Here is a 23313-nt window from a genome sequence, read left to right as displayed (position 1 = left end):
TACCTCTTTGATGGGTGTAAAAAAGGGATTCTCAGGAGTCTTCGCTCCTTCTGCCTCAAAAATGACAACGGCTCCCCAATTCGTCGTTCTCCTCTCCTGGGCCCGGCAGTGCATCCCTCACACACACACAAACACACACTCAAACACACACTCAAAAACACACACACACACACACACCACCCTGCTGTCTTTCCTCCTCCAACTGTTCTTAAAGTGCGGTCACGGGTCGTCAACAAAGCAAAAGGGGATATTTCCCATCAGCACATCAACAATTTGACAAGTCGGCTTCCGTTATCTCATCTTCTCTCTCTCCACATGTTCTTTTCATCTTTTAAAATTCATTGCGGCTAAAATCGATCACATATTCTTCCCTTAAAACATCAAACTTAAATCTCTCTCACAGCCACATCCTGGTCTTGGGTGATGTCGCCCCGCTTCAGATACATAATCCTTCACCTCGCTCTCATCTGTTATTCTAACTTTCACTCTGCCTCTCATCTTACACTCATTAGTCATTCCTTCGCTTCATTTTTCATCCTCTCCGCCTTCCTTCCGCTCTCTCTCTCACTTCTTTGCTTCTCTCTACCTTCCTCACTCCTCTTCGCCTTTCTTTCCGTCTTTTTCTCTCTCTCTCTTCCGAGGCCCAAACAGCAGCAGTGACTTACAGTTCAGCAGGTGCTTCCTCCATTTCTCTACCTCCCCCTTTTCTCTTCCTCCCTCCCCACCTTCACCTTCGCTCAGTCAACATGGCTGCTTTCACTCTCCCTCCCTTTTCTCTTCCCCCTTTTTCTTTCTCTCCCCCTTGTAACAGCAGCAGTAACGCAGGTGCTTCCCGTCTCTCGCTTTCTCCCTCCCTCTCTCTTTCTTCCGCTTTCTCCACTCTTCCCATCTCTCTCTCTCTCTCTTCTTCCCTCTCCTCCCTTCTTTCTCTCTCTCTGTTGTGAGTGACAGGCGGTGAGACGGCTGCATGACAAAAGGCAATGTGAGACGAAGTTAAAATATTAAAATATTCATGGATACCTGCAGTCGGCCCCTTCATGGGCTCTGACCCCCACCTAGCCCTCCACACACACACACACACACACACACACACACACCTACACACACACACCTTCATGCATGCAGATATACGGATATTGACAAAAACACACACATGCAAGCAAACACACACCCTCATGAATCCCTCTCTCTCAGTAATATTAGCATTTTTCACCATCACACACACACACACACACACACACACACACACACAGGGGTACAGGGACACATGTTGCCTGCAATCACTTCATCTGACATAGCTACATTTGAATTCCAGGCAGCTACATGTCAATACACACACACACACACACACACACACACACACTCTGACATTTAACGTGTTATATATCAATCACACACACACACACTGTGGCACAGGTGCACACACATGCTGCTAGCCGTCTAACACTTCTGACACAGCTACATTTGCATTCCAGGCAGACACACACACACACACACACACACACACCAATATGCAAATGATTGTGCACCAGTCCCCTATCAACCTGCCACTTAAGCCACATTAGCATTTCATATCATAACACATTCTCTTTAAGATGTCTGCTTCATCAGCGCTGCATTAGCATTTCAGAACACATACACACACATGCACACATTATTATAGCATGGCAGAGTGGGCACAATTATACAAACCCTCACCTACGACCAAACACACACACACACACACACACACAAACTGTGTTCACACCTCTGATTTACAAGTGTATAACGAGAGAGGAATACAATTCATATCCTTTTAACAGTGCTAATAAAATATTCTATTCTAACACTGTGGCTTGATACACACACACACACACACACACACACACACACACACACTTCTGTCAGCACTGACAGACTAACAGTTGTCTCGCCTTCTGACAGACATGTGCACTAAAATAAAATACACATAAACACAAATGAAACATGAACAGAACAAATACAGATTATAGCGTTACAACACACACACACACATATGCTAAAATCACTTTACTAAGGGCGCACACACGCACGCCCACGCTCACACACATACACACACACACACACACACACACTTGCAGGGAAGTGAATGGGATAACTTCATGCAGATATCATAGTTCGCTATAAGGAAAGAAGTATAATGAAAGAATGTGTTTTTTTTCTCTGTCTTAATGATACTTAATGATAAAGGAAAGTGTTCCAAGCCACTCTACAAGCAAATATTTAAAAAAGCCTTAATTTCATGGCTAGTTCAAAAGAAGATTAAAAACAACTCCTTCCTGCAGCCTTGGATCTTCTTTGCTTTTGTGTCTTGTTGCCAGCAGAAATTAATTATCCGTTAGGCTTTAGTTTCTGAAATGTGATGACATGATAAAACCCATCTAGTCCTCCAAGCAGAGTAAAATAAACACTGTTTGGTACTACTTGACCCAAATTCAGTTAGCGTTGGTGCTGCTTGGAAACATTTCACTTGACCCTGCTCATTTATTTTTGGGTACATCTTCACCCAGACACAGAGGCAAGAGATGATGACTGTAGTGTTTGTCATGTAAATAATGAGAGAGCTGGAGATTAGTTAAATAAAGAAATGTTTATTTTAAAAATGTACTTTTCAGGTTCAGTTCATAAATAATTCCGACACTTGTGTCCATTGTGAAAGTGATTGTTGGGACCGCTGCTTTTGCTTCAACTTATGTTCTGTTTTCCTGGAAAGTCACTTTAACACGCTGAGCCATCCTTTCTCCTTTTCCTCCATCCACCTCTGTGTTTCTGACTCGTAGCAGCTGAAAGCCTTGGCCGCAGACCAGCACCCATCCCACCCTGTCTGTCTTCACCCTGGTCCCACAGGACGCCCTGCAACCTGTCTCACCTACCTGTTCATCCCCGGTCTTACAAACCGTCTCACCTGTCTCACTCACTGCTTCGACGGGTTTCTCACCCTCGGCCTCATCAGCTGTTTCTCTCTCTGTCTTCCTGTCTGTCTTGTCTTCTGGGCTAATGAACGTCCCACCTGTCTCACCCTCCGTCCCCTCCATCGTCTCACCCCCTGCTTCTAATCCTGTCTTACTCTCGCTCTCTCCCCTAATCGCTGCCTCACTCTCCGCACTCCTGCCCGACTCAAACCTCGCCTCCCCCCTCCCGTCTCCCTCATCCTCACCTTCCCCCTGCCCCGTCATCCCCCCTTCCCACACAGCGAGTCCCGCAGCGTCTGCCACGTGGGAGTAGAGCGCCCTGCCGTGGCCGATCCCGGTACCGCAGACCCTCCAGAGGCAGACTCTCTGGTCGGGGGAGGTGGAGGCCACGAGGCCCGGGGACAGGAGCTTCAGGGCGGTCAGAGGGGCGGCGTGGGCCAGGGGGAGGCGGGACTGGGAGCGGAGATGGAGGTGAAGAGGGGTGAGGGAATGAGGCGGCTGGGGATGAGGTGGCTGAGGAGTAGGAGGTAGGGGATAAGGTTGAGTTTTGTGTTGGGAAAGCAGAAGCGAGGAAGGGGACTGAAGATGAGACTGGACTTCGACTTGAGGCTGAGGTTGGTTTTGGGGTTCAAGCGGAGGCACTGACTGGGATTTGGGTTGGAATCGGATTTGCATCTGAAGTGGGACCTGTGGAGAAATCTGGGAGATCTGCTCCTGGGACTGAGAAAACGCTCTGCTGCCCTCCATCTCCCCCTCTGGGTATTGCACCCCAATCACAGACACTGTCAGTTGTCCATCATCTCCTCCGCTAGCGACAGTTACCAGGCAACCGCCCTCTCGTCGTCCCGTTCTCTCTGCCCAAACAGCCAATGAGTTGACGCCGCTCTGGTGGGCGGGAACGCTGAGGCAGGGGCTTGGTGGAGTTGGAGCGTCGCTCAAACTGCCGGTCACATCCCACACTGCAATTTTCCCGTCTGTAGCGCCACTGAAGAGGAGCTTATGCCTGAGAGAGAGAGAGGGAGAGAGAGAGAGAGAGAGAGAGAGAGAGAGAGAGAGAGAGAGAGATAAACAAGAGTTTTTCTTTACTGTGTGATTCTCATAAAACTGCATAGTAAGTTTCCTTTTTCTGTTTCTTTGTTTCCTTTTTACATTTTAATATATGACATGACACACTGTATGACTATAGTATATATACAGTATACTGTATATTGTACATGTTGAGGGAGAGAGGTTGACATCCACCTGTTGCCTTTTCCATCCTCCAGGCTGCAGGTGGCGACACTGAGCACACAGCGCTGGTGGTAAAAACTCTCCCACAACAAGTCGATATGACCTTTAACCTCGCTGACCGAGAACAATCTGGAAAAGAAAACAAGGGAAACAGCAAATAATAGATGAACAGCAAATAAAATCTAAATAAGTGAATAAGCATTTAAGATTAAGGCAACAGCATCTCAAGGGAGAGACGTGACAACCTATCACAGTCTTCTTTTACTGAACTACATGTATTCAGCTTGTAAATGTTATGTTAACTTAAGCTGACAGATCTGGCATGAAAGCCTGCAAAAACACAAGGAGCGCTTGATTTAACTCGTCCCGAAAGTGATGTGTCTACTTTAGAGGCAGTTAAATTGCCAAGGAAGATAAATCAAGCACACAGGAAGGAGGGGAAATATTTTAAACCACATTCAGAGCATATTTTTGCCTGTATTGGGTAACAGCACACTTCAGGTTTCTGTCATATTCAGTTGAAAGCATCACTGTCACCAGTTTATTGCAGAAAACGCACATTTGGGAGCATTAAAACAGTCGGCGGGCATTCCTCTTTTTCAACTGTAACATTTCCTTTTCTCAAGAGATTTTATTTGTGTGTGAAACGTTTTTGCTGCAACAGACACCAACCTGACAGCTCCGTCACTGCAGGCCAGAGCCAGCAGAACACAGTCCGCCTCCTCATCCACCACCGCTACAGACATGTACCTGAAAACACACAGACAGACAACTGATGAGGCTCGTGGCAAATTAATTCAGTTTCAATTCAAAGAGCGGCTTTTCTTCAAAATTCAAATACGGTAAGTGTTTTTTGTATAAAATCTTCTTATATCCAGTATATAAAGGACATTTTTGAGAAACTTCTATGGATGTTATATAAACTGTAAATTGTAATTTCACTTTAAACATTGTATTGAATGAATTTAAAATGATCTATGTAGAGAAGAATATGGAACAATTCTGCTACTGATCGATTTCTTGATGAAGATGGAAGCTAGAAGGAAGGAGGGAGGGAGGGAGGGGGGGAAGGAAGGAAGGAAGGAAGGAAGGAAGGAGCTACACATGGAGCAGACAAAGTGAATAGGTCTATAATATTTTTATTGAGGAAATTCCATCTACAAGTGCAGAAACTACACTTGTGGGTGCTGGATGAGAGAAGGGGATGTTTAAAAGAAACTATATTTTCTTCTGCCTGCTGCATTTCAAACATTTACTCAAAACATTTAAATAAAACTTGCCTCGTTTCTGGGTCCATTTTCACCATCTTGTGTCGGTTCCGCCTCCTCTCCCACTGCTCGTCCAATCGGTGCCTGGCCACCTGGATCACCTGGCAGGAGGGAACCAGCCTCCGCCCGTCCCAGCCAATCAACAGCCGGTAACACTGCATCTGAGCCCGCCCGCCGGCTGAGACGAGCAGGGCGGAAAGGGACTGCGTCTGACTTTCTCTTCTCCCTCCGTCGCTCCCTCCCGCCGAACGCGTTACAGCCGCCAACGTGCGGACGCTTGAGATGTGGTCGGTGATGACGGAGAGAACTTTGACGGCGCCGGAGTCCGGGCGCACAGCCAGGACGGTCAAACTGGTGTCCTCTCCTCCCGTCACCAAAATCTCCCAATGCCCTTCGCCTCTCTCCATCTCCTTTACTTCTTCTTCTATCCCATCTCTGCACTCATTTCCCGTCCCGTTTCCAGCATCCCTCGTCCGAATCCCATTCCCAGTTCCCCCTACCTTCCCCAGCCTGCACACGCACCCGATCCCCCTCCCGTGGACGCCCTCTCTCAGGCTCCAACCTCCGCTCTTTCCTGCCTTCCCGGCCCGGATCGGCGCCTCTCCGGGGGGCCGCGAAGCCAGGACGGCCCCCTGCTTGATGAAGACCAGCGCTCCGTGTCCAGGCCACAGAGGTCCGCTGGAGGGCCAGAGGCTCCAGGAGCGATGCCCCCCGCCGCACGGCACCGCCAGCAGCCGCTCCTGCCTCACCGGGTCCCACACCACGAAGTGGACGGCGTGGAACCCGGCGATGACGAACCGGGCCTCCCTTCCCTCGTTCTCTCTCTTTTCTTCGCTTCCTCTTCTCGAATTCTTGCCTGCTTTCTCTTCCTCTGTTACCTCTAGCTTTTCCTGTTCCGTCTGAATTCTTTGGTTTGTCTTACAGTTATTCTCACGCCCCTCCTCTTCCTCCTCCTCCTCTTCCTCCTTGCGCTCTGGAAGTTCAGGTTCCAGGATCAAAACCCTCTCCAGCCACTCCATGCCCTTGCAGGCCCTCTGGACTCTCAGAACCTCCAGCTGAAGCCTTTCGTCGCTCCCTACAATCTTTCCATTGCTACTTCCATTTTCTCCGTGTGTTTCCGGCGGTGTCGGGCGCGCTCTGAAAACCCTCACGCACCCGTCCCTGCCGGCGCTGTAGAGGAGCCCCTGGTATTCACACACCGATGTTACACCCTGTTTTCCGTGCGCCCCGAAAAGGCAGCTCAGTGGTTGCAGGGGTACGGCATTCATCTTTCTATCATTCTCCTCTATCCTTCCTCTTTTCCTTCCTTCACTGTTTCCATTTTCCTCATCTTCCCCCTGTTCATCATCACCGTCTTTCTCCCTCATGTCGCTGCCTGTTCTCCCGATAAGCAAGTCTCCATCCATCTCTTCCTCTTCTTCCTTTTGCCCTCCTTTTCTTCTCTCCTGAAACAACAACAGGGACCCTCTCCTGTCCCCGCACGCCCACAGCGCCCCCTGCGACCCGGGGTGGAGGCGGACCGCGGCCGTCAACCAGCGTTTGGCACAGGGGGGCAGGAGGAAGGGAGGGAGAGGATCTACACTGAGAGCCAAGCAAGAGTCTTCATTTAATTTTACCTCTACAGACCAGCGATGGACAAGCCCTTCAGCTCCCGAAGCTAGCAGATACCCCGCTTGACTCTCTTGTCCCTCGAGCCAAATAAGGCTGTGGATCTTTCCTGATCCCCCGCTGAGAAGAACCCCAGATTGGGGTTGAGAAAGGGGGAAGACCTGTATTCCACCACTGAGGTTACCCACAGCGCACAGATGAACCTTGGATGGCGAGTCTTTTTCCCTGATGCTTAGCGTTTCCATCACGCAATAGGATTGAAACTCAGGAGCGCCCTGCCATACTAGCTCCCACTGTCCATCGCAGTATTGGTAAACCATTCCCTGATCAGTGCAGACCACTACCTTACTCTGGGTCCAACTTGCATTTTCATCCTCTTCCCCGACTACACACACCTCCTTTGGCATGCCTTGACCAGGAAATTTCAGGTCAGTTAGAGTCTCTGTCACTGCGTCCTCCTTCCTCTCCTCACTCGCTTCCACCCTCCACAGCCTCACCCCTCCGTCCGCTCCCCCTGTAGCCACCCATCTTTCCTGTGTTGCTTCATCCCCCTTTCCCTCACTGACCGCCAGCGCGCGGACCCCTCCCGCCCGGTGTCCCTTCAGCGTCCGAGCCACCTTCCCACCTCCAGCCCAGTCCCAGACCAAGCAGGCCCCGTCTTCCCCGGCGCTGAACACTTTCCCTGGGGAGAGATGCACCGAGAACACCCTGGCCTGGTGCCCATATAGGACTCTTAAGCAAGCAGGGTTCAAGTCCCCACATTTCCCCCCGGGTCCCCCCAAAACACCGACACCCCACACCCTCACGCTGCGGTCGTCCGAGGCTGAAGCCAGCCATCCTTTCTCCTGGAGGTAGGAAATGCTAAAGATGACACCGCTGTGCCCCAGCAGACGCCTCTCGACTGGGGCTTTGTTGTCAGGCTCGCTCCCTCCTCCTCGTCCTCCAGGCCTCCAGAGAACCAGCTGATTGAAGACAGTTCCTCCAACTAAGACAGAATCCACCCAGGATTCGTCTACCAGCAGCAGGGCAGAGTAGAGCAGACACCCCTCCAGGCAGGAGCACCGAACAAGGGCTTTTCCTTCATGCACGTCCAGGAGAAGAGCGCTATTGTGGGCTAGAGCCACGCCAAGGAGTGGGCCTCCCTCTCCGGAGAGCCAGCGGACATCCAGGGCCCAGTCTTGCAGCTCCATGAGGGGACCCAGGGCCTCCAAGTGCAGATGGTCCCCGCCGTGGAGCTCCACAAGGAGCCTCACCAGCCTCACAGCCTTGCCTCCAAACACCACTAGGTCATAGTGGTTGGGCTCTGTGGTGGAGCTCCGTCCTGGGGAGAGATAGACGAGAAGAGGTTTTATGGATTTGTTTAAGTGAATGCATACAGAAACAACAATTCTCCAACTTGCTGTTACACCCAAAGACATGAGTCATATCACTTAAATTGTAAATTAACTTGACCCTGCAAACACACCCTTAATATTTAGAATTAAGTCTCTATCTTATTAGATTTATAGCTATTGCTAAAAAACATCCGGATCACCACCCAAATCTAATAAGTTGTTCCTTGGCCCATGCTATCTGTTGACCAAATTTCATAGAAATCTCTTCATAAGTTTTTGAGATATCCTGCAAACAAACAGACAAACTAACAGGAGCGAAAACATAACTTCCTTGGTGGAGGTAATAAAATAAGTGAATGAACAGAACAGAGGAAATGAAGTTAGAAAAGAGAAAGATAAAAGCAACATCCACTCACCGTCTCTCTCCTCCCAGCTGGTCTCTGTGGCAGAGCTCCGTCGTGGGCCTGCTGCCGGAGGTCTGGGTCGGATCCCATGGATCCGGTAGTGTTGGAGCGCGCTCAGTGAGGCGCAGGCTTTAGGGCGAGGCTGGAGACTGTACACTGTCAAGATGGGACCCTCACCTATCAGGACATGAAAGGGTAACAGAAGATCAAATTCAATGTGTCTCAAAGCTTTGTGACTTTGTCTACAGTCAAATGAGAAGAAACAGAGAAGTGGATTATATAACACAGCATCAGACTGCAATGCTTCATGCATCACAAACATTTACCACTGCAATTTTAGCAATTTATGGCATGGTAATATTGTTTCAGTGGTGATTCCCAACAACACTGCCTACCTGTCAAAAGATATTTGTCCTCGAGGAACTCCAAAGATGTGACTGGAGCTACGAGGGCTGCTGTGTCCATCTCTTACATTAATAACTTACACTGAAGACACATTCTCTATGGTGCCTTGAAGAGTCACACACACACACAGAGAGAGAGAGAGAGAGAGAGAGGGAGAGAGAGAGAGACCATAGTTGTTACAGACGAGAGAGGCAGAAAGAAAATGGATTATAAATATCAAACTGTTTATAAACCTGTGGTAAAGTCATGGTTAGCTGGCTTGTTAGCCTACGTAGCTAACGACAGGAATGCTTCTGATTGGCTACAAAACACGAAAAATAAATTTCCAGCGTCAATAACAAGATCGTTGCATGCTTTACTTACAGAAAGCAATAGAAAACACACAGATGTGCTTTCAGCTTGATCACAAAATCATTATTTCCATTCACAGCCGTCACTCTACGCTCTACCCATGTGTTTCTACTTTTTCTTCCGTGCCGCGTTGTAACCAATCAGAGGGAATCTACGCTGCTGGCGACCCGAAGCAAAACGAACGCTGATTGGTTAGGAAAAGGTCAGCCGTGTTTATATTGGGAGAAAACGCTACACGTGATCGACTGGGCCATGAGTGCTGATGCCTTCAGGTATTTCAGGAATACTGGATTGTCTGCGCCTGAACGACCCAACAAAGTGGTAAATATGACTGGGATACAACCCCTGCTGGGATTTTCTGTGATACCCGCACTGAGCTGGAGAGCAAGGTAGCCAACTGATGGTAAAACAGATTTATTTTATGATTATATGACTATACTGGGATTCGGTTACTTGTATTGTTGTATGTTTCTATTTTCACTCTTATTCTTAGATGAAGAAATACACGTTAACTTTGGGCTAATAAATGAATTACAACATCGATCCAACACACCTGTGTAAATTAATTACATCAAACACATTTCTCCTTTGTAGCATGAAGTAGCTCTGTGCCACTTTCTTTCTTTGTTTCTGATTTTGTTGCACATAAACAATGCAATACAAAAGACAAAAAATACTAACAAGAATAAAAAAAAGAGAACAAATATAGACAGATAGCTAATAGATATATATCTAAAAAAAAAAAAACATATGCAGGCGTGTGTTGGAAAGTTTTTCCAACCAATGTAGTTCAGCAGGAGTCGTCCAATATCACTCCTACTTACAAAACTGACTTCATTGTAATAGGTAGTAATTATGTCAGAGCATCTGGAAAACTACTTCTTATTTATTTATATAAACAACAGCCACCAGAAACACTGCTGCTGTTGTTATATGCGCGACGAGTCGTAGAACTACAATTTACGACTTCATAAACCCGAAGCAGAATCTTACCAGCAGACCGTGAACGCAGCATGAGGTTTTGGTAAAAGGTAAGATTCTAGTCTGTGTTAGCAGCACTCCCGTTCGGCTAGCTAGCGGTCCAGCTAACTTCACAGCTAACTATGCCTGGAAAATGTAAATTTCAGGACGTCTGGCTCACCAAGGACATCTACAAGGAGTGGCTGGTGAAAGACTTCCAGGACATCCACCTGGCCCGATGCAGAGCCTGCTGTAAATCCATCAAACTTCAGACCATGGGCGAGGCGGCTCTGTCCAGCCACGCAGGGGGAGCGGGGCACAAAGCAGCGGTCCGCAAGCTAGCGCAAGGTAGCCTAGCTTCAAAATACAAAGGGAAAGGCTGTAAAGAGCATGACTGAAGGAGAGTGTTGTCATATCTGTGAATGCATGTGATATTTATCTGTTAATTCCCATGGTTTGTTGAACGTATGCTATTGGATGCCTTGTTGTTGTTGTTGTTGTTGTTGTTGTTGGTGTTTGTTTATTTACTAGAAGGCAACAGTGCAGTAGTCTGTCATTTCAACAGCAAATAGTAGAGGTGTGTGTGTGTGTGTGTGTGTGTGTGTGTGTGCACATCTGTCCCATGTCCACAATCAAAAGCTTTTCATTCTGGCCAAGCCATGCATTGTTTACATGCACAGATCAGATTTTTGGATGGCAACACATGCAGCTTGCGGTTGTGATTCTGTATTTATCTATTTATGTTTCCCCTAAAATCTGTATTTAAATTTATGCCGCACATTTGGGCCTGAAGGACATTATACAAGGCCAGTATTTCAAGGCAGTGGAGATGAGGGGCAGCTGGGTGGAGTAGTGTGTGTGTGTGTGTGTGTGTGTGTGTGTGTGTGTGTGTGTGTGTGTTGGGAAGTGGAGGGGGAGGAGGGGGGGGCATGAAATCAAGTCTGCCCTGCTGAAGTGTCCTTGAGCAAGAATTCTCCTCCGGGCAACATTATGTTATAACATGTTATAAACTAGGACCAGCACTATTTTATTTATCTATTTACAATAGACTGTGAACTCTTGCCTTTATGACAAGGTCTGTTGCTGATAAATTGTACCGATGTGTCAAGTTCAGTTTTCTTTTTGTTAAACAGCTGAAGCACATCGAACTGAAGTACACTGAGATGCTGCCAGAGTCTAAAGCCTGCTGGATTTTATTTAGATTTTTTTAAATGAAGACAGACCGCCCAACAATCATCCTGATCTAGACTTTCTTGCTCTTCTGTCCCTAGAAAGTTTGTATCGCTTGGTTTAATGTTATTGTGTTTTATGAGGCTGAATCCCGGCAAGTTTTAAGGGCTTTAACTGTGTTTCCTTTATTTTTACCCCTGTGAGGGAAAGTGCTAGTTTCTCTTTTCTCAACAGGCAGGTCAGAGGTCAGGCTCAGCTATAGACCAGCACCACTCGAGCTGGTAGGGATTCAGTGTCTTGCTCAAGGACACTTCAGCAGGGCGGATGCTTGCGGCTGAGGGGGCTTGAACCCGGCCGGGTCCTCTGGGTGACAGAGTGTCTCCCTACCTGCTGCAGCACCCTGCTGCCCAAGTCTGCTCTCAAACTTGTCGGATACTTGGATTTTGGGGACTTGTTCTTGAAAAGTAATGGAATAGGCTAATCCTTGAATTAAATGTTAAAGAAGGTGTGAAATTCTTCAGTACTCTAAATTGTCTTGTCATCACAACACACAACCTGAAGCTGCTTTACTGACAATAAATGGGAGGCTGAGTTTGTGGACTTAATTGATTAAGTAAGGATTTAAACCCAAATGAGGTTCAGTTCATAGCCCTACTAATAGTTCTGCTTCCCATGCACGTAAATAAGTAAAATACCATTGCAATGCTTCATCTTTACTGGGTCTGACAGCCATTTTATAGGTGTAGAGAATACTGCCAACACTGCCAGGGTTAGGGGTTTAATTTCCACTGGCACCAATCACACTATAAATATATACAGTCATGGTGCTGTAAGGTGCTGTGGATGAAAGTATCCATCAAATGGCATATGTTAAGTGTGTGTGTGTGTGTGTGTGTGTGTAGGGGTGTGTGTGTGTATTGGTGTTGTACCTACTTCCACCAGCAGGTGGCACTCACTGCTTATTTTCCTTAAACTCATTTACCTTCCATCCTCTCTCTCTTCTCTCTCTCTCTCTCTCTCTCTCTCTCTCTCTCTCTCTCTCTCTCTCTCTCTCTTCTCATTACCAGGTCATGTCATGATGATAAATGTCGCAGAGAATGGAGACAGCAGTATAAATCGGGTAAAGATTTTGAAGTCTTAATTGCAGACTGGATGCAATCAGTTACTTTGGATTTACATTAATATTAGAAGTATAATTTAGCAATAGCAGAATTAAATGAAAGAAGCAGCAACACTAAGGTTACCTGGAACAGTTAATATTGGTGGCTGACGTGTGTTACACCAACATTAAATAATCCCTTTAAATGTTATTCTGTACTTGTCAGAATGAGGACAGTAAAGAGCATGTGGCCATCTGCCTGCAGCGTGACTCCCTGGACAGAATGACAGGCAGTGATTGGTCAGAAATGCACCACAGCCCCAGCGCAAACTCCATTTCCCACAATGCAGAATTCCAGGAAGTCGAATTTCCAACCGCCTACATCACCTCATCAGGTACAGTGATCTAAAAGTATGAGCAAAACTATGAGCAAATATTACAGTTATATATACAGTAATATATACAGTTTGATGCAACTCTTTCTACACAGATGGCTCTGCCCTGGAGTTTGTAGTACAAAATGCATCATATCTGCTTTCCTTTATAGTTTCACAACTTAGCTTTGTTTCTGTGTTTTGGTTTTAAAATTGGTCTTAAATTAAATTCCAGGAAGCATTAAAAAGTCTTAAGTTAGGCTTTCTGAAACCTGCAGCAGCCTGTTTAAACATGATTGACTCCAATGTGCAGACAGATACATGTCATACATTTAACATAATAAGGTATCTGATGATGAACTCTGTATTTGTTAATGAATATAATAATAATGAAGGCTTAGCTGATGAAGACTGTGATATACAGTCGGTTTGACTACTGTTGACAAAATGTTCTTTGGACAAAAGTGTCTGCTAAACGACATAATGTGATGTAATGTAATGTCTTCATACTGCATTTCATCACACCTGCATAAAATGGCTTTTATCCTCTTAATTCTGCCTTTAATCTCGCTGACCTTTGACCTCTGACCCCCCCCCAGGCACCGCCAGGGTCATCAACCACCGCCTCCACCCATCGATATCGGGCTGCGGGGCGGAGGAAGCGAGCCACCGCCCGTCCCGCCCCGACGCCGTAGACCTGTCGGGACTGGAACAGCAACACCAGAGGGCCGAGGCTCTGGAGCAGCAGGAGCAGATGAAGATCCTGGAGTGGGAGACCAGGATGAAGGTGCTGGAGTGGGAGCAGGAGCTGCTGAGGGAGAAGAGGAGAGCGGCCAGGCAGAAGGAGAAGGCCTTCAGGATGAAGAAGAGATACTACAAGGCCAAGCTAAAGAAGATGGGGGAAGACGTGCCGCCGTCTTCCTCCAGCAGCGGAGACGAAGAGGAGAAGCCCTCCGATCAGACGGGATGAACTGATTTAATATGAAGTGTATTTTTGTTATTGTTTGTTTTTATTATATTCTTTTGTCGATATACCATGGAACTATTACTATTTTTATACATTGTTTTTTGTACTTGAAAGCAGAAGAAGGATTCTTGGTTGCTTCATATCAGCTAATGGACGTTTATTGTTTTTTGCTCTTTTTTGTTACACAAAGAGGGTAAATTACTTTTCCTGTTGAATGACATAGTTCAAACAGATAAAAGACGTTTATAGCAGTGTTTTTATTCTTTTTTTTTTTTTTTTTTGGTGAGGTGGAAAGGCCTCTGAACCAGCACCATGTAAGACTAAAACTCTCCTTTGAAACCAACACTAAAAAAATCATGAAACCATGTAAGGCAAGGAGGTAGCTTGTCTAGGTGGGACGTCCTGTCCTGCCCATTATTATATTATCATTATTATAAATGATACATACTGTAACATTTTCAATCAATGCTAATTACATTCCTAAATGTACAATCTCTCAACAGATATTTACTTTTCTAGTTTCTGTATTCTAATATATGTTACTGAATTACTGTTACTGAGTTTAAAAAACAACAGTGTTCTTTTGCTTTTAAACGTGAAGTTGAGTCGTTTTTTTTCTTCTTGCCCACTTAAAGTGGATATCAACAGTATCATGCAAAGACCTTGCATCTCTGATTTTGCAGTAATTGATCACCAACATTGTATTGCACATGTAGACAATATCTCATGGCTCTGTGACCAAACTATTAAAAATGCATTGAAGAACATCTGGACCGGATGGGTGTAAATGGGGATATCGAGTAGTTTTTGTCTCAGTCTCTGCAAGTTAACTTTTAGGTTAGAAAGTTTTTCTGCCGGCCCTGATGATCTTCTGTCTTAGCCGCCTGTCTGAGCGGGTCTTGCTGCTCATCACGGTGGCAGCTGAACATGTCTGACACCTCGGGATGTGACAGTACACCTGGAGACTAAAAAGAAAGACCTGTCTCTCTGTCAGGATGTTTCCTCTGCCAGTTTTGGGTTTTTCACACCTGAAAATGTCCATTCTCATGAATAATAAACGCCACATCTCTCTCTGCCTCTCGCACTCTCACACTCAGAAATACAAATACAGACACAGCCTTGTAGGAATAAGTCATTTTTTTTAATGTCCAACATTTCTCTTGTTTCCGCGGTAACAGCTGTTTCCATGCCGGCGTCCCCTTGCCGACGGCGGGATGGAAGGCATCCCATAACGAACACGCAAACTAACAAAGACAGTCTCCCATCCCTCCGCTCATCTCCCCCCCCCCCCCCCCCCCCCCTTCCCTCTCTCTTTTCACTCAACTTCTTTCCTTCTGTCACTTTTCCCTCTTTTCCTTTTCGGCATCACAACATCTCGGTCTCAACTCAGTCGTTTCCTCTCCCCTCGCTTGTATGGATCTTATATTGGACTGAACCAGATTAAACTAAACTGTAATATTCTCTCATGTCACCATTACTGACACCTCTCCAGGTTTTTTAGGGTTGCGTTTACACTGCTGCTGTGTAAAGGCAGCTACAGAGTAAAACACACAAAGTTAAAAATCTGATTTTGTGCTTGTGGAAGTGTGGCTTTGGATCTATAAAAGCGAACAGGGAGAGAAAATGTTTGAGTTGAGACATAACGGCATCGTTTACACCCAGTATTATAGTTCAAATGTGGAAAAATTCAGATATATTGAGATTCTGCCTGCCTGGATAAGGCTCCAAAACACATTTACACAAGTGTAAATGCTCCAAAATAGGGTTGAAATCACATTTTTCAGATTTTTCCACATAGTTGGGTTAGGAGAAACAGTTTAGAGTGTATTTATGCCAGTGTTTGAATGAAGCTCGGTGTCCTGTTGAGATGCAATCTAGGTTTTTTAATTCTGATGTTAATTCTAGGTGTAAACAGCCATTTTTATGCTCTCATTCCCTTGTTTTCTTGTCCTCCTTCGGTGAATTTGTCGCAGCGGGAGAGTCAGGTCATAAGAAACGTTACATATGAAAAAAAAAGCAACATTTGGACAAATAATTCACGCGCTCACTTCTTAAACAACAGCCTCTCGTACACAAAACAAATCAGTAAATAACCCATAAAACCTCAATAAATTATCAATAAATAAAATAAATCTCATGTCTGTACAAGTTAAAGGTACTGCAGTACATAAATGAACTCAAACTGACCAGTGACAAACAGAACTGGAGCAGCTGGATGAAAGAGGGATTTCGTGAGAGGGAATGAATTGTAGGATTTAATTTTTTTTTTTTTTAGGTGTACTGCCCCTTTAAGGGAGGAGCGGGTCGGTTCCCCTGCAGGAGTGTTTTGGCAATAATACTGTCACAAACAGGTTCACTTGTCACAACCCAAGGACATGGACATGACAACAGCGGTCAGAGGAGGTTTGCGCTCACTAGGTGTGTGAGATGTGTGTGTCGGCGTCTTTTTTTGTTTTTGTTTTCCACCATCTGCATTTCCATCCATTTCTCTCTTTCTGTTTTTCTTTCCCTTCCTCCTCTTATGACTAACAGCCATCCTGTCTTTCCTGCAGTTGCATTTCATACACAATCACAGTTTTTTGACCCACTTTTTTCTCCTCCACACTTGGTTTTGTATCTTATGATTTATTCCAATGCTCATTGTGCTCCATTTTATTCTCAATAACTCTGTACTTTCTTGTTTGTCTTTTTTTGGACTCAATGATCTTCAATGATCTTCTCTCCTTAAGGAAACACCTGCAACACTTTGTGGAAACGCAGATGGGCCGCTTTGCCTACAAATTTTATCACCCACTGTATTTTTTCAGTACACTTTCACCCCCTTAAAAACCACCTATATGCTATCTGAAAACCCCCATTCCTGCCAAAGATGATTTTGCCCGTCTCCATTGCTTCCAAACGCCTGTGTATTGTCACCTGAAGGCCTGAAACCAGCTGCAGAGGGGGAGAAGTAGCGGGGGGATGCAAACACTAAGACCTCTAGGAATCTTAAACCACTTAGAGGCTTTTATCGCCGACACAACTGACCTCCCTGCTCTGGGAGAAGCTACTCTGGATTTTACACAGATCTTCATCATGTCACAGACCGGAGATATTAATAGCGGTCTAAACATGGAGAAACCACATGGAATCTGTGTGTTTTAAGTTCTTGTGTAAATCCGTCGTCGATAAGAGCTCACGCTGGGTCGGTTTGGATGTTTTTAAGTGAAGGGATAGACTGCAGGGTTTGGAGAATGCATGGTAAAGTCCAGTTCAGTTCCTGGAGTTGGAATTCGAATTAGAATGTCACCCATCTCTATGGAAACAGAATGTGAATTGAATTGCAATGACAAGAAACACAATTGAATTCCATGAAATTCCATGAAATTCCATGAAATTCCATGAAATTCCACGAAATTCCACTTCTGAGAGAGTTTGTCTTGACTTGCTAAACATTATGAATCAAAAATCAAAAATCAAAAAGACAGGTAAACAAATCAAATGCACTCAATCATAATGTATGTGTCATGATTACATGTTCTGCATCAAACACCACCTGAAAGGTCCCTCTAACATTTTATGATATTCAGTATTGATAATATATAACATTACGTGTAATCTCAGATATGTGGTAAGAAAAAAAACCCAACAAAAACAGAGAATTTAACAATTTCATTGAGCTAAATTCAACTTACTGAAATTCCAATTCAATTCCAATTTTGTTTCCAGTAGGTTTTTTCAAATTCCGATTCCAATTCCTCAGTTGAATTAAAATTGATGAGTTAATTGATGAATTGACCCCAACCCCTCTAAAGCTCGACCGGTTTAGAACCAGCGCCCCTCTGCTGCCACATTTCTAACACTGAAAAAGATATTTTGATGTTATTTTCCAGCACCCTTGTTTAGCATAACAAGCAGACTTTCTGGCACGGGCCTCATGTGACACGGAGATGAGTTGATACATTCAGGGAGACAGTCCACTGGATATTTAGGTCTGCTTTCAGGTCTCCAAACAAATGTGTGAGCACACCGAGATACGTGACTCATCCTGTCTCCTGTCTGAGCCGCTCTATCCTCCTACACGCCGAGTAAAAAAAAAATCTACTTACATTTGCAGCCAAATAAAATAGCCAACACACCAGGTTTGCTTTGTGGCACGGATCTAGGGTCTTGTTTATAAAAATGATCTTTCAGCTTGGCCCTTGCTTCCATGGCACGATCATTTCGCAAATTATGATGAAAACAAGCAAAAAACAAACATTCATACCCTTGGATAAGAAGTTTTAGTTGTTCATACGTAACAGAAAACTGGAGAATATCAATGTAACCGACTGATTTTGACCAACTGAACCTTTGGCTTGGATTTGGTCTTTTCTAAATGGACACTGCCAGAGAGGTTAGGCTGGTTCCTGTGGTGTCTGTTGAGTCGTGATGCAGCAAAAACACACTGCAAAAACTGACAAAATTGTTAAATTATCTTATCTTGCATCCAGACTTATCAAGCTTATTTTAGGAACACATCTTTACTGTTTTTTTCAGGATAATGCAACTTGTTTCAGGACTTTTCTTCTACTTGGTAAAAAGTGAAATTGTCTCGGAGAAAGTTTCTTGATTCAAGGTTGGAAGAAGTCATATTGGCATGGTATCAAGTGAAATTTATTGAAACCAGAAACATTATCTGCCAGTGCAATGAGATAATAAAAGACTAAAAAATATGACAAAATAAGCTTGCAAGGTCTGGAAACAAGTTGAAATCACTGGACAGCTTGTCACGATTTAAACGGCTGCAGCTGCTAACTGACACGCCCTCATACAGAGAGGATAGGTCTCCAGATTCCCACTAAGATATGGACTTGTAATATCAATAAAGCGATATGGTCTGGTTCACAAAGACACACAGATAGATGACATTCATATACAGAGGAACTTGGATCACAAAACAGCACAATCTCCTGCAACAGCTGATAGACCGACGCTCAGGACCGAGCTCTTCACCCTCCTGCGGTGCGTTAGCTTAACGTTGGCTTTCTTTCCCTCCTCCCTCCCTCCCTCCCTCCCTGCACAATCATTCTGTTCCATCAAATCTCTTTTCTTATGATCCCTTCCTGTATTTACAATCACTTCTTGCCACCTAGACGTTTCCCTCCAACCACATCTCATGGTTTCTGTAATCTCATCCAATAGTATATTGCCGGACCCCTGACGCTAAGTTCTATACACAAAGTTGATGGGCGTGAGGAAAAAGTTTCAGAGGAAAACGGTTTTTGGGGGAGGAATTTTGGGGGATTGATTTTTTTCTTTTTTTTTTTTTTGTATAGGGAAATCTCTCCCTCAGCAACAAACAAGATTCCAGTCACACCGACCTCGCGCACAACCCCACACGGACACAATCGTCAAAAAAAACATCACAAGAGACTTTTTTTTTTTCTTCATCTCCAATGAAAAAAGATACAAAATGTATAAAAAATGTTATTTACAGTCTTTTTTATTTTCTTTTTCTTCTCCTTTTTTTTTCTTTTAGACGGATCTTTTCTGGATCAGGCTGACTTTTGTGTCTGTGTTGAAATCTGAGGAGTTTGTGTTTGTCTTTGTCTTTTTAGGTAGTAGAGATGGTTGACTCAGCGACTGTCTAAGTCCAAAGAACCGTCACAAATTATTTCCAGTGGGACTGGAAAAACTCAATTTATACAATCCGCCCACCAGCTTCCTCTTTAATCCTGACTTTCTTTCCATCTCTCTGTCTTCTCTGCCCCAGTTTTGTTTCTAGTCCTCCAGAGTCCCAGGACGCTCCAGTGGCTCAGGGTCATCCGTGACCTTTGAACTTGTCCCTGGTGCGCCGAGCACAGGCGCAATGCATTATGGGATACGGAGGCTGTCATCAAGACTGTCCTTCGCTTCTGTTGGCTCTGTGGGGAAGGGGGGGATGAAAAGGGAAAGAGTAAAATAATCGATGAGTTTACACAGCAAATTTTGCACTTACTGCAAACGTTCTGCCACAAAAATAATATGACAATAATGAAAACAGGACAACAAAACGGAAATGAGGTGCTGGAGACAAAAGGACAAAGAGAAAAGAAGGAGAGAGCAGGAAAATGGAGAGAGACTCAAGGGATGAGAAGCAGTGGAAGCGGAAAAGTGGGAAGTGGATAAGAGAGAGCAGAGGAGAGGTGAGAAAAAGGCGGGGAGTAGGGGAGAGGAAAGGAGAGGTGAAGAGAGGTGAGGAAAGAAGACAGGAGAGGAACTTAAACAGGCAGAAGAAAGCAAAACAGAACAGAAGAAGAGTTAGAGGACACAGAAGAAGAGAGGAAAGTATTTTCAGCGGAGGGAGAGAGTAAGAGACGGAGAGCCAGAGGACAGAGAGACTTACTCGGAGTCGGGGGAGACCTCAGATATGCTGTGGGAGGTGGCGGAGTGGGGCGGGGAGGGGGAGGGTCCGTGGGCGGAGCCGTTAGGCCCGGGGTTAGAGGCAGCGGGGGGAGGAGTCAGGACGGAGGAACTGAACGACGCCAAGATGGAGGACAGAATATCCAGGTGCTCGCTGGACGGTTGGCGACTCAGAGGGTTTGGATTTGAGCCCGCGACCTGGGCGGCGGTTTGACCTGGGTACCTACATGGAGGCGCGGAGTCCAGTCGTCCTCTGACGCGGGTCGACGGAGGGAGCTGCTCCTGCTCCTCGGAGATGGGCGGAGGCGGGGAGGAGGGGGGCGGCTGGTCGGGGTGCGAGGGCTGGCGGGGCGGCAGCGTGCGCAGCCACTCCCGGCAGGGCTGCGCCTGGGACGCGACCCCGCAGCCGCCTCCGTTGGTGTCCAGCTGCTCTCTGGACCGGCTGCTCATCAGCGCCCCCCCTAGGTGCTCCCGGGACGAGGCCTGCCGCCGGGTGAGCGTGTTCAGCTGGGACCTCGACCCCCCGAGGTACCCCTCCGTCCCCATGCCCCCGTTCCCGCTCAAGTCCTCCCGCGAGGCGTGAGCGCTGCCCGGGTGGTGGTAGTCCAGTCTGTCCCTGGAACCTGCCAAGTTCTCCCTGGATGATGAGACTCGCTGATGATCCACCCCCAGGGCGCCCAGCCCGCCTCCCTGCCCCAGCCCCAGCTCCCTCCTCCTGGGTAAGAGATCCAGGTTGTCCCTGGAGCCCCGGGAGTCCAGCCGGTCCCTCGACCCCCCGACCGTCTGCCTCCCTAGCGGATCCCTGGACAGCTGCCTCCGGGCCAGCGAGTCAAGATGCTCCCGGGACGAGTAGCGGGAGGCCGGCTGGGACAGGGAGCCCGTCCCGGCGCCGACCGCACCCGTGCCGGAGTACATGCGACCGTAGGAGGCGGCGGGGACGCCGCGGTGGCCCAGAGTAGAGGTTCGGTACCAGTTGAGCTCGCTGGGGACCCGGCCCATGGTGGAAAGGCCCTGGAGGGCCGGGGGACAGCCGATACGATTCTTCAGGATACCTGGGAGGAGAGGAGGAGGCAGTAGGAGGGAGGAAGGGAGAGCATGGAGGGGAGGGAGGGAGGAAGGGAAAGTGTGGAGGGAAGGGAGGGAGGAAGCATGTGGAGGCAATAGGAGGAATGAGAGGCAGTGAGGACAGGGGTCAGGGGAGAGAGAGGGAGAAGGAGGAGAGGAATAAGGGGAAGAGAGATGGATGAGAGAGAGAGTGAGAGTGGGAAAGCAAGAGATAGACGAAGGGTGAGGGGGGAAGAAGAGGATAAGGAGAGAGGGAGGGAGAAGGATAAAGAGAAGGAGGTAAGAAAGGGGTACGGAAGGAGAGAGAGATAGGAGAGGGAAAGAGGGGGGATGGAGAAGAAGAGAGGGAACGATGATGGTTGTGAGAGAAGAGGAATGGGGAGGAACAAGAGAAAAAAGAAAACTATTTAAAAGACCACCCTTATAAAATTTTGAAGCCACATTGAAAATGCACAGGTCGTTGCAGTTTTTAACACATTCTTGCCCATTAAATAAAGGTTTTTTGCCTTTTTGTGAATGCCTTGGAACTTCCTTTTGTCTGTGATTTCAGAGTGTTTTGGACTTTGTTAATGACGTTTCCAGGTTCTGTTAGGTTCACTGTTAACATTTTATGCACTAAATCAAAATACCAGCTTGGGCCTGAGTAATCTGGCTGTCCTGAGGGCCAAAGCCTTCAAAACGAATTGTGTAACTCAAGTACATACTGTATAATCCTTAAAGTGTGACTTCTTGCTTTTAGGCACCTTAACTGTGTGTGTGTGTGTGTGTGTGTGTGTGTGTGTGTGTGTTTCATGCCTGTTTATGTGTTTTGTGTATTTATGCATGCATTCCCAAAATGTCACCCATGCTTTCAGGCTGTATGAGTGATTTCTAACTTTGCCTGCATTTCTTACTCGCTCACTCATATTTCCTGTGTGTGTGTGTGTGTGTGTGTGTGTGTGTGTGTGTGCTTTCAGGCAGTGTGAGTGAACTTTCTCTGCATGTCCATGTTTGCATTTGTATGAGCATACATGCGTGTGTGTCTGTGTGTGTGTGTGTTTGTGTGTGTGTTTGTGTGTGTGTACATGCCAATTTTATATGTATGTATTCTGAAAAGTGTCACCCATGCTTTTAGGGCTAGATTTAGACCTTGACTTAAGCGCCGCACAGTGTCTTAAGTTGTTTTTTTATGCACACGCCACTCCGCTGATTCCAACCCTGGAGTTTTGCTCGGGGATACGCAGCCTCCTGCATGATGTGTGCACGAGGTGACGAAAATAAATCAAGGCGTGCCCACCTTACTTTGACTCTGACTTAAATCCATTTGTACATGCCTTTCTTCACACAACCCAAACCCTGCAATATGTCTAACACCATCTGTTTCCTCATGGGAAACAAAAAGTCTGCATGCTAATAAATGCCAAAGACAAAAAGGATGTGAATTGTTGAGTCACAAAAACCTGAGGGAAATTAACTAGACTGTGATTGGTCTCTGAATAATTGGAATGGTATTTAAGGTCTCTCCACTACGAAGAAAACAAGATGAGTCCTATCAGTTATATGTTAGAGTTTCTAAGGGATCATCAAAAGAGAGAGCACTACCAGGGCGCATGGAGGGCACAATGAAATCCTTTAAACGTCCTGAACGGACAAAGTGTTTGCACATAGATACGGCCTGGATTATTGAGCCGTCTTTTGAACGATGATTTGCAGAGTCACATCGCCGAGCCGACATCTCTTCCCTGTTACTCCAGGCAAAATGTGCCATTTCCATCCCGGTGACAGGTGCTGCGTCAACCAGACAGC

General features: G+C 46.2%; 3 protein-coding genes across 3 annotated transcripts in view; 1 reads left to right on the top strand and 2 right to left on the bottom strand.

Annotated features, from left to right (window-relative positions):
* Positions 1 to 2627: 2627 nt before the first annotated feature.
* On the bottom strand, positions 2628 to 9653 carry wdr6 (WD repeat domain 6). The gene is made up of 8 exons (XM_078288243.1): positions 9543 to 9653; positions 9170 to 9241; positions 8787 to 8951; positions 5441 to 8357; positions 4833 to 4910; positions 4173 to 4289; positions 3111 to 3933; positions 2628 to 3080 (listed from the first exon to the last, which is right to left on the bottom strand). The coding sequence occupies exons 2-8, from the start codon at positions 9237 to 9239 to the stop codon at positions 2709 to 2711; spliced, it is 4542 nt and encodes a 1513-aa protein (XP_078144369.1). The 5' UTR covers positions 9240 to 9241; positions 9543 to 9653; the 3' UTR covers positions 2628 to 2708.
* Positions 9654 to 10571: 918 nt separating this feature from the next.
* On the top strand, positions 10572 to 14665 carry fsbp (fibrinogen silencer binding protein). The gene is made up of 4 exons (XM_071906827.2): positions 10572 to 10838; positions 12728 to 12780; positions 12986 to 13154; positions 13733 to 14665. The coding sequence occupies exons 1-4, from the start codon at positions 10634 to 10636 to the stop codon at positions 14101 to 14103; spliced, it is 798 nt and encodes a 265-aa protein (XP_071762928.1). The 5' UTR covers positions 10572 to 10633; the 3' UTR covers positions 14104 to 14665.
* A 5292-nt stretch (positions 14666 to 19957) lies between these two features.
* celsr3 (cadherin, EGF LAG seven-pass G-type receptor 3) overlaps positions 19958 to 23313 on the bottom strand; it is a 127469-nt gene continuing 124113 nt past the window's right edge. The window contains exons 38-39 of the mRNA XM_078288237.1: positions 20447 to 21515; positions 19958 to 19985 (exon numbers count right to left, since the gene is read on the bottom strand). Of these exons, the coding sequence (XP_078144363.1) occupies positions 19958 to 19985; positions 20447 to 21515 (1097 nt within the window). The remainder of the gene's footprint in view (positions 19986 to 20446; positions 21516 to 23313) is intronic.

The sequence above is a fragment of the Centroberyx gerrardi genome, chromosome 14, assembly GCF_048128805.1.
Source record: "Centroberyx gerrardi isolate f3 chromosome 14, fCenGer3.hap1.cur.20231027, whole genome shotgun sequence".
In the NCBI taxonomy this organism is placed as follows: domain Eukaryota; kingdom Metazoa; phylum Chordata; class Actinopteri; order Beryciformes; family Berycidae; genus Centroberyx; species Centroberyx gerrardi.
The sequence above is the reverse complement of the archived record's forward strand: the minus strand, read 5'-3'. Positions and strand labels throughout refer to the sequence as shown.